The sequence below is a fragment of the Cornus florida genome, unplaced genomic scaffold (assembly GCF_030987335.1).
Source record: "Cornus florida cultivar Cherokee Brave unplaced genomic scaffold, ASM3098733v1 CherokeeBrave_3.0.0_Hap2_Chr07, whole genome shotgun sequence".
NCBI classification, from domain to species: domain Eukaryota; kingdom Viridiplantae; phylum Streptophyta; class Magnoliopsida; order Cornales; family Cornaceae; genus Cornus; species Cornus florida.
In genome coordinates this window covers 36,698,313-36,709,074 of record NW_026775577.1, presented here as the reverse complement: position 1 = coordinate 36,709,074, position 10,762 = coordinate 36,698,313, and the positions used below count along the sequence as shown (strand labels likewise).

The window sequence follows — 10,762 nt, the reverse complement described above, 5'->3', positions numbered from 1 at the left end:
TACGTCACTCGGATCCCAGCTATCAACAGTATTGAAAGCAAAACAATGCATCTGGACTTTCTCAAGGAAGAACTTATTTTCCAGTGGATTGATGAATGTCTCAACCATAAAAGCCTCCAATAATCTATTCAAAGATTCAATAGAAGGCTTGAAAGACAAGTTTGCTCTGACCTCCCAAACGCTTTCTGGCATATGAGGCAACACGTCAATGAATTACCGTATGAAAGGACTTTCAACGAAAGAGATATCTGTTGAACCAAGAGGGGGGGGGGGGGTGAATTGGTTTAAACTTTGTTTCTAAAACTTTCTCAACACAACTAAGCAAGCATTCAAGAACAGATAGCACACGGTTTACAAGGAAACCCTCTTAACTAGAGAAAACCTTAGTTTTTAGCCTCGGCTAATAAGCAATCCACTATTAGCTGTATGTATCTTGTTAAACACTTAGCTGTTTCACTCTCTGCACACACCCAGGCACAAGAATAGACACTAGTTTTCATAACCAATACACACACTAGTACACCATAGTGCATCTACGCATTCCCCCTATCCTAAGCAACCATGCTTGGACCAAATAAGCTCTTATAGCTCACTCAATAATGGGGTGAGGATTTAAAACCTCACTACCACTTACAATAAGTGTCAACAAACTAAATACAATAAAGTCTTTGCAATAATTAGAATAGGCTGGACAACCCAGAATTCCAAGTTACTGCCTCGGAACTACAATCCGCTGTATCTACCGTCTGAGGGGTAAAATGGGAAATTCCTTTCTAGATCAATTCACTAGCGCCTCATACAGTCTTCTTTCACTGTTGTACTCATGTTCATAGCTTTGTAAAATCAAACACAACATGAGTATATCACAACGTTCAGTCAAAGTCCTTAGTTCAACTTATAACAGCTTTAGCATAAAAGCTTTAGCACAAGATAGGCTTCAGCATAAGATAGATTCGGTACAGATAGCTTCAACATAGAATAGCCTCAGCACAGAATAGCTTCAGCATAAAACCTCTTCGGCACAAAATAGCCTCAGCACAGATTAACTTCAGCACAAAACTTTTCGGCATAGAATATTCAAACTTAAAGCATATCATATTTTTGTCACAAACTCAACTTTAACAATCTTGATTCATCAAAATATACTAGTTAGCTGCATAGATCATCATGAAACAACTAAGTATAATCAAATCGCACTTGAATCCAAGATTTCATCAGAAAAACAAGCTTAACTAGTGACCACACTGTCCAAATTCATTTTCAGCATATTGTCAACATAAACTCAGTTTGAACAAGTGTAAAAAGATGAATTATACCTGTGTCAACCTTCAAAATTGACCATAACAGTTTGAAGCACCAAGTCACTACTCAATACAGCCCTTGCATCAGCAACTTTGACAGCAGAATCATCTCAACAATCAGTACACACCTCGGATGACAGCATAGCAAAGTGACTGTATTCTTCACCATCTTCAGTTTCTAAATCATTTAGCTTCTTTTTGCCTTGTTTAAACTCCAGCTTGAGATGAACCAATGATGTTCTCAACTTGAACCTATTTCTGCAGCACTGGATAGGTGATTTCTCTTGGATTTTCAGGTTCAGGAACTGAGGTACTGGCTTCATTTGAACCAGATGTGTTGTTACTGTCTTCAATAAGTGTTGACTGAGAATTCTCATCAAACTTCACATTGATTGACTCAACCACCTTCGAAGACCTGAGATTTTAGCATCTATAAGCCTTGATTTTTGTAGAATATCCCAAGAATATGCCTTTATCAGCCTTTCAATCAAACTTTTCCAAACTGTTAGTGTGGTTCAGTATATAACACTTGCTGCCAAACACCTTGAAATAGTGAACAGTTGCAGGTCTTCCATACCATAATTCATAAGGTGTTTTGGTTGAATTAGGTCTGAGAAAAACCTTATTTATGATGTGCACAGCTATACTCATAGCTTCAACCCAAAAACCTTTTGCTAGACCTTTTTCTAGAAGCTTTGTTCTACCCGTTTCCTGGACTGTCCTGTTCTTCCTTTCTACAACCCCATTCTGTTGAGGAATAGCAACAGTTGAGAACTCTTTCTTGATACCTTTATTATCACAGTAGTACTCAAACTCCTTCATGATGAATTCTAAGTTGAAGTCAGACTTAAATCTCTTCACAGTGCTACTTCTTTCATTTTCAACAAGATCAACAAACTTAATGAAGTGTGTAATGGCTTCAAATTTTTCTTTCAAGAAGTAAACCCATACCATCCTACTAAAATCATCAATAAGAAACATGGAATACTTACTTCCACCAACACTAGTGGTTTTAGTAGGGCCACAAAGATCTATATGTATCAAGTCAAGAGCTTTTGAAGAGTTGGTTTCCTTGGAGGGAAATGAGCCTTTGGTTTATTTTCCTTGCTGAAAAACTCTACAGAGATGATCTTCTTTGAAGTTAATATCAGGCAGACCTTTGACAGCTTTTAGTTTGAGGATTTTAGACAAATTTCTTGAGTGCAGATGTCCTAATCTTTTGTGCCATAGCTTAGCTTCATCATAAGTTGTCAGATTTCATTGAGTATTCTAAGTTTCTTCAGTGATAGTATAAACATTTCTTGAGGATCTATACGCCGAGAAAATGACTTGTTTGGATCTGAGATCAACCACACTGCACTTTTTTTTATTAAAGCATACTTCTTTTCCATTGTCACACAGTTGGCTAACACTGAGAAGATTGTGTTTGAGCCCTTCAACAAGTAGAACTTCATGAATCTTAGGTAATTCTTCAGACTTGTTTATATTTCTAATACCACTAGTTTTTGCCTTTTGATTGTCTCCGAAGATAACATTTCCCCCATCAAACTGCTTCACAGAAGTAAATTTGGATTCATCACCTGTCATGTGTCTAGAGTAGCTACTATCAACATACCATTTGTCCTGAGTGTTACAAGCTTTAAAAACTGTATACACTAGAAGGCTCACAGAGTTTAATTTCATCAGAATCCACATCATTTTAGTTTTCATCAATGATCCTCTGTACTTGACCTTCTGAGCTGAAGCTAAGTCTGACTTCTTGACATACATTCTAGTTATCTTGAAGTTCCTTATAGCTGTGATAACAAAGTCTCTCTTATTGAAGCTTAGAGCACTGTAGGTGTTATTAAGTAACTCACCCTTGAACCTCTGAGGCTTTATGATAGGAAACCATGCATACACTTTACCAGTTGTGGCTTTAACAAATACAAAGTGAGTTTGATTGACCTTTGTGGTTGAATCACACACATAGCCAATTCCAATCTTCCCAATTTGCTATGTGGATTGCTTCTGGATCTCAGCCATTTTTAAGGATCTTTCTTCAAAAATGAGAGACAGTTCTTCTTTGTACTTCTTGCTAGACCACTGAGTGTTGATATTTTCTTTTTGTTTTTATACAACCACAATTATGAAAAAAAAAAATAAGCTTTGAAAAATTAGGGAAACTGAACACAGCATTGACAATTTAAGTTTGAAGTGTTTAGTGAGAATTTGTTTGGACTTTAACAATTCTGAATTGAGCTTTTTTATTTGGGACTTCTGTTGATTACACTTTACTGCAAGCCTTTCACATTCTTTAAGAATTTCCTCAATCTCAGTGTCACTATCTTCTTTAACTTGAACTAGAGTTTGTGGTGCTTCGAGAATTGCCATAAAGAGACATTCATCTTCTTGTGTCTCCTCAGGTTTATCTTCTTCAGGAGCTGCGTCCCAATCTGAGATAAGAGCTTTCCTATTAAACCTTCCTTTATAGTTTCCTCCCTCATTCTTCTTCTGAATTTGGCCCTTTGAGTTTGGACAATTAGATGCAACATGACCAGGTTTACCACAACCAGAATAGGTTAAATTTTGCAGCTGGTTCTTCTTTTTAAACCTGAACTTTCTAAATTTCTTAGTAAGATAGGCTACCTCATCTTCTTCAAGATCATATTAAGACTTTGTTTTAGTTTCTAAAACAACTTCCTTTGCTTTAAGAGCAGCTTCTCTTCTACGAACAGCTGGAACACTAATTCTCATTTCATAGGCAGTGAGAGAGGCCAGAAGCTCGTTAAGCTTCACTTCAGAAAGATCTTTGTCTTTGAGAATTGTCTCTTTAGGATTGAATCTAGAAGTGAGTGACCTTAGTATCTTCTTACAAACATCAACATCCTTAATATCTTTACCAAGTGCTCTCATATTGTTGACAAGATCGTTGATCCTGAACATGTACTCAACAACAGTTTCTCTTTCTTCCATCTTGTACACCTCATACTAAACTTTGAATAGCTGTATCTTGTTCTCCTTAATAACCTTATTTCCTTCATGAGCTGCCTAAAGAGAATCCCACATTTCCTTGGCTGTTTTACAATTTTTAACCCTGGTAAACTCTTGTTACCTCAAGGCACAAAAGAGAACATGTTTGGCCTTACCATCACTAGCCACAGCCAATTTATCTTCAGCAGAGGGGTTATCAGGATTAAGAATCACAACACCATGTACGGTTACATGCCAACCATCATAGGACTGAGACATTAAGAAGGTTTCCATTCTAGTTTTCCAAGAATCATTGTTTGAACCTTCAAACCCTGGAGCTTTGTTAATAACTTAACCTTCATCCATTGCTGGGATCAATTGCAGGCTTATTAGAACCTCACAATACAGACAAAAGCTCTGATACCAATTGTTGAACCAAGAAGGGGGGTGAATTGGTTAAAACTTTGTTTTCTAAAACTTTCTCTACACAACTAAGCAAACATTCAAGAACAGATAACACACGGTTTACAAGGAAACTCTCTTAACTAAGGAAAACCTTGGTTCTTAGCCTCGGCCAATAAGCAATCCCCTACTAGCTATATATATCTTGTTACACACTCAACTATCTCACTCTCTGCACACACCTAGGCACAAGAATAGACACTAGTTTTCATAACTAACACACACACTAGTACACCACATAGCATCCATGCACTCCCCATGTCCTAAGTAACCATGCTTGGACCAAATAAGCTCTCATAGCTCACTCAATAATGGGGTGAGGATTTAAAGCCTCACTGCTACTTACAATAAGTGTCAACACACTAAATACAATAAAGTCTTTGTAATAATTAGAATAGGCTGGACAACCCAGAATTCGAAGTTACTGCCTCAGAATAGTAATCCGCTGCATCTACGGTCTGAGGGGTAAAATGGGAAATTTCTTTTGAGATCAATTCACCAGCACCTCATACAGTCTTCTTTCACTGTTGTACACATATTCATAGCTTTTCATAATCAAACATAGCATGAGTATATCACATCGTTAAGTCAAAGTCCTTGGTTTAACATATAACAGCTTTAGCACAAAAAGCTTCAGCACGAGATAGGCTTTGGCACAAGATAGCTTTAGCACAGAATAGCTTCGGTACAGAATAGCTTCGGTACAGAATAGCTTCAGTACAAAACCTCTTTGGCACAAAATAGCCTCAACACATATTAACTTCAGCATAAAACTTCTTCGGCACAGAATACTAAAACTCAAAGCATATCACATTTTTGTCATAAACTCAACTGTAACAATCTTAATTCATCAAAATATACTAGCTAGCAGCATAGATCATCATGAAATAGCTAAGTATAATCAAATAGCACTTGAATCCAAGATTTCTTCAGAAAAATAAGCTTAACTAGTGACCACACTGTCCAAATTCATTTTCAACATATTCTTAACACAAACTCAGTCTGAATATGTGTAAAAAGATGAATTATACTTGCGTCAACGTTCAGAATTGACCATAGCAGTTTGAAGCACCAAGTCACTACTCAATACAGCCCTTGCATCAGCAAATTTGACAGCAGCCTCATCTCAGCAATCAGTACACGCCTCGGAGTTGATTCAATGAGTTTTTCTTGCATAGATCATCATCAAATAGTAGAGAAAAACTTGTTTGACATAGTATACTTGAGGGTACTCAGCAACAGCTCAATATGCAATGTAAATTCAAGAGGCTTAAACCTTAAGGAGCCTTATAGCAGCATATATAGACTATTGTACTCACAGCGGACCTTGTACAGCTGCTACAAAACACTTGTCACTTTCTACCAATGATTGGGAGAGTACAATCTAGATATTTTCAGGGTAATAGACCAATGTAGGCCTGCCACCTCAGCTGATTTTGTCACTATTCTACCAGCTGCATCCGGTTACAAGTTTGAGTACTGAATTCAATTTATATCAAAACTCAGCCTCTAAGGAATGTAATATTCTTGCATATACCAGCTCTCTAGGACCACTGAAATGTGTCTCATATTTGAGCAGAGCTAGAAAGTACCAAAATACCCTTGTGACAGATTTTATACTTCTCAACTAAGCAAAAGTCCCGAGGCTGTATAAAGGGCAATGCAGGTTCATTCAAGATAATCTAATGCAATGCAGCTACCTGAGCATACATATATATATATGACATACAACTGAGAAGAAACCATAGTACCCTTGTGAGCACTTGTAGCTAAAACTAAAGTGCTGAACCTTCACTATCCGAGGCTGAAGTATTAAAATGTAATATTATAGACTACTGAAGCAATACTTTTTGACATTAGAAGACAAACATTCCTTAAGGTAACTTAGGGCCAACAATATCTTTATCGAAGCTCGTCTAAGCCAAATGATCAAGAACTTTTTGATTATTGCATAAAGGAAATACAAGAATTATTGAACAAATCTCTTATTAGAGAAAGTTGTTCTCCATGGAGCTGTGCTATTTTTTATATCCAGAAAAATGCTGAAATTGAAAGAGGTGTTCCCAGATTAGTTATCAATTACAAGCCTCTCAATGAAGTACTCCAATGGATCAGGTATCCTCTACCCAACAAAAAAGATCTAATCTAACGACTCGTTCATGCGAAGGTTTTTCCAAATTTGATATCAAATTAGGTTTTTGGAAAATCCAAATTGCTGAAAAGGATAGATACAAAACATCCTTCACAGTTCCTTTTGGCCATTATGAATGGAATGTCATGCCTTTTGGATTGAAAAATCTCATTCCAAATTTCAAAAAATCATGAATGATATTTTTATTAATTTTACAGATTTTTCAATTGTTTACATTGATGGCATACTAATTTTTTCTTCTTCCATAGAAACGCATTGGAAACATCTCAATGTATTTGCTCAGACAATCAAGCATAATGGATTAGTGCTTTCTTTATCCAAACTGACCTTATTTCAGACAATGACCAGGTTTCTAGGTTTTTAGATCAACCTGGGTACTATAATTCCAATTCACAGATCTATCCAATTTGCTGACAAATTCCCTAATGAAATTAAGGAAAAAACCCAGCTTCAAAGATTTTTTGGGTGCTTACACTACCTCTCTTAAATTCTTCAAGGATCTTTCACCTATTTTTGCTCCATTACATCAAAGACTTAAGAAGTTCCCTACACCATGGTTAGATGAACATACTAGAATAGTCAGACTCCTCAAAAGCAAAGCAAGGAATCTACCTTGCCTATCTATTGTGGATCTTAAATCCTTCAAAATTGTAGAAACTGATGCCTCAGAATTAGGATACGGTGGTATCCTTAAGCAAAGAACAAATGGCAAAAAACAATTAGTCCAATTTGCATCTGGCACATGGGATCAAGCCCAGCGCAATTACTCTACCGTTAAAAAGGAAATTTTGTCTATAGTTTTATGCATTTCAAAATTTCAAAGTGATTTATTAAATCAAAATTTTTAGTTCGAGTTGATTGCCAATCTGAAAAAACTATTTTACAAAAAGATGTTCATAACATAGCTTCAAAACAAAATTTTGCCCGATGGTAAGCTATTCTTTCTATTTTTGAGTTTCACATTGAGTATATAAAAGGTGAAAACAATTCTCTTCCTGACTTTCTCACCAGAGAATTTTTTGCAGGGAAAAACAGAAGTTTAGGGGCGGACACTATGCCCCCCAAGACAGGAAAATGATCCTCAGTTGTTAACACAAAACCCCACAAAACAAAAGATGCTTATGCACAATCTTCCTCTTCCCAAACCCCTCTCAAATTAAGCTGGTACGATAAAGTCTAGCCTGAAGAAGCATTAATTTCTGTTAATCACTCACCAATGGATACAAACCAATTTTCAGCCCCAACAAAAATTCCCCAACATGTCATAGACATGAGCCCAGTCTAATATGACCCCATCCAAACCTACTTACAATCCTAACAACTAGTTTTCCCTCCTCTACAAAAATCTTATGCTAAAATTTCTTCAGCATTAGACAAACATATTTTCTTAAGAAACCTCAAACAATAAGTGGTGGTAAGTAATCCCACTCTAAAAAAATCTCGTTATTTTCAAAAACCAAATCCATCAAACAATTATGTGGTTAAAAAAGAACTTTTTAAAAAAACACAATTTTGCTTTCTCAAAATCATTTTGTCAAATGATTTCAATATCTTACATTAGATTTTAGAAAAACACAAAATTTTTATGAGTTTAGGGGACATAGATTTCGTTAAAATTCACACTGATTCAAAACCTGGTGATGAGTCTTTTATATCTTACACCACTTGTATAATTCAGGAAGTTTTTACTCCAGCATCCTTGGGTAAAAACATCAATGCTCCGAGGAAATTTTCTCAACCTCGTAATCCTCAAACTTTCAATTACTGGGACTATCAAGTGGTCTGGTACAATACTTTTTATTTCCAAAACCAGGATTATAGCCATTCCTGGCTTATCCTTTTCCAAAAGAAATTCAGCATGAATGTCCCCAGATGGTTTATTGACTGGTGGTATTTATTTGGTCCCCACAAAAAAATTATCCCTGATTCTGTGTCTAAGGGATTTTCAATCTTCCAAGAAAAATTCCAAGCTCTTTATGAGCTTTCGAAATTTCCAAAATCATTCTTATTTTTTACAAATTTCACATTGTCATGGATAGTTCTATGGCAATTCGAAATTCTCAGTTCTCCTTCAAATCTTCTTCTTCTAGGAAGAATTTTCAAAGTTAAATGGTAGGATCAATTCTCGATCAAAGATATTACTCCAGAGGCTATTTCAGAATGGTTTTCAAAACACCCTACAATTTCATGTTCTGGTTTGGGAGAATCTTTAGCTTTTCTCCTATCCAAAAGGCAGACCCAAGCAAGGCTTTTTTCAGCAAGATCCAAAGATGAGTATGAAGCTTTCCTTATAGAGGTTTTAGCCTAAGTCAATCCCATAGTTTTCTCAAGAATGGGCTCCAACAGGAGTGAAGGTTCTTTATCCTTCCATGATTTCCAACGAGATCTAGCCCCAGCCAATGAAGAGGCCTAAGCCAATGAAGATGACTATTTTGGTATTTTTCACCAACAGCTCTAGTAACAAAGTGTTCAAAGGGTCTTCATTACCCTTCCAAAGTTGCAGACACCAATCATTCAATGCCGCAGCTAAGCGACAAAAAAAGAAAAGAAAAAAAAAGGCAAAAGTCCACAGTTATAAAAGTTAATCCACAGTTCTCCATTATCAGCCTTCTGGCACCTTTTTGGCGTTCATGGCAGACAAGAGTTTCAAATAATATTTCATTGAAGGAATCCAAAACCATGTTGAATACACATGGCAAGCAATAGTTCTATCCTCAGAGCACATGGTTGTCAGCAGCCATCTTTTAATCACTTCAATCCAGCCATTACACATGGTCGTTGGTAGCAACCTACACTTTCCTTATCCTAAAGGAATCTAAGGCTCTCTAAAGCTCCCCTGAAGCCCTATAAATAGCAGTTTCTCATGATATTCTAATCAAGCTTGAACAAAGTTGTAGTTCTTAGTTTCATTTCAAATTCTCAGTCCAAATTGTAATTTTTAAATTCTAGTTTTAGTTTCTCCAAGGAGCTCAGCTCAGACCAAAGTTATAATCAAAGAAAAAAGTAGTAAGTTTCAAGTTTCAATCCAAAGTTCTTCAAAGTTTGTTATTTATATTTTATCTTGCATATTTCTGTACTTCGTTGATTATCTTTCTATTTTTAATATTCTGTTTCTATAAGTTTATTATCAATCATTTATCTTGGGTGTTTATGGTATCAGAGCCGTGTGATAGTGAATAAGCAAGTTTAGGTTTTTTTTTATTTTCTGCTTCCAGACATGGATCACGTTTAGGCTAGGTGTGCCGCTTAGGGTTGGTTAGACGGACGGACAATTAGGATTCTTTAAATGAGTTTATTCCATAGAAACATGTCTTCGAGATCATCAGCTCCTCTAGGAGGCAGAATGATACTAAACCAAGAAGAATAACATATTGATAGTGGTCAAAGTGATCAATGGGATTCTTAGAATATACCTAAGGTTCCAATTAGGGACATTTACAAATCCTCTACATTCAGATTCCAAATAGGATACTCTATCAAAACCGTTGAACAAACCATTTCTCTCAAAAACCCTTTTGAAGTCATCCAGTTATTACAAAAAAGAGCCATAATCGAACATTAAAAGATGTATAAATTCTTACACATAGGACTTGTCCAAGTCGCAGTCAAACCTCTCACATCTAGAGGACTCAACACTGCTATTATGCTTAGTCTCAGAGACTGTAGGCATAATAATTTTGAAACTTCCTTATTTGGAGTTTGTCAAACAAGTCTTTTTGATGGTCCTTAGTATTTCAATTGCTTCCCAAACTACTCAGTTGCTCTTAATGATCCAACTATCCTTCATACTCTGACATTGAATATCTCAAGCAGTGCTTATGATATGAAGGAAGGAGCTATACTGTGACGGCCCAAGTTTTTCAACCCGGTGCGTCAGTGATGAACTGAAAGATGA

The 10,762-nt window shown here is 36.2% G+C and overlaps 1 protein-coding gene across 1 annotated transcript; it reads right to left on the bottom strand.

The window, feature by feature from the left end:
• Positions 1-2,570: 2,570 nt before the first annotated feature.
• LOC132316581 (uncharacterized) lies at positions 2,571-4,256 on the bottom strand. Its single transcript, XM_059815055.1, has 3 exons — positions 3,981-4,256; positions 3,579-3,806; positions 2,571-3,176 (listed from the first exon to the last, which is right to left on the bottom strand). The coding sequence occupies exons 1-3, from the start codon at positions 4,254-4,256 to the stop codon at positions 2,571-2,573; spliced, it is 1,110 nt and encodes a 369-aa protein (XP_059671038.1).
• Positions 4,257-10,762: the final 6,506 nt, after the last annotated feature.

What these genes read in the sequence shown, in the direction of transcription:
- LOC132316581 (XM_059815055.1), bottom strand. Translation starts at nt 4,256, where the DNA reads ATGGAAGAAAGAGAAACTGTTGTTGAGTACATGTTCAGGATCAACGAT. An exon ending in CTGCTCTTAAAGCAAAGGAA is followed by an intron (nt 3,807 to 3,980) that starts GTTGTTTTAGAA and finishes CCAAACTCAAAG; the next exon opens with GGCCAAATTCAGAAGAAGAA. An exon ending in AAGAATGTGAAAGGCTTGCA is followed by an intron (nt 3,177 to 3,578) that starts GTAAAGTGTAAT and finishes CCTATCATAAAG; the next exon opens with CCTCAGAGGTTCAAGGGTGA.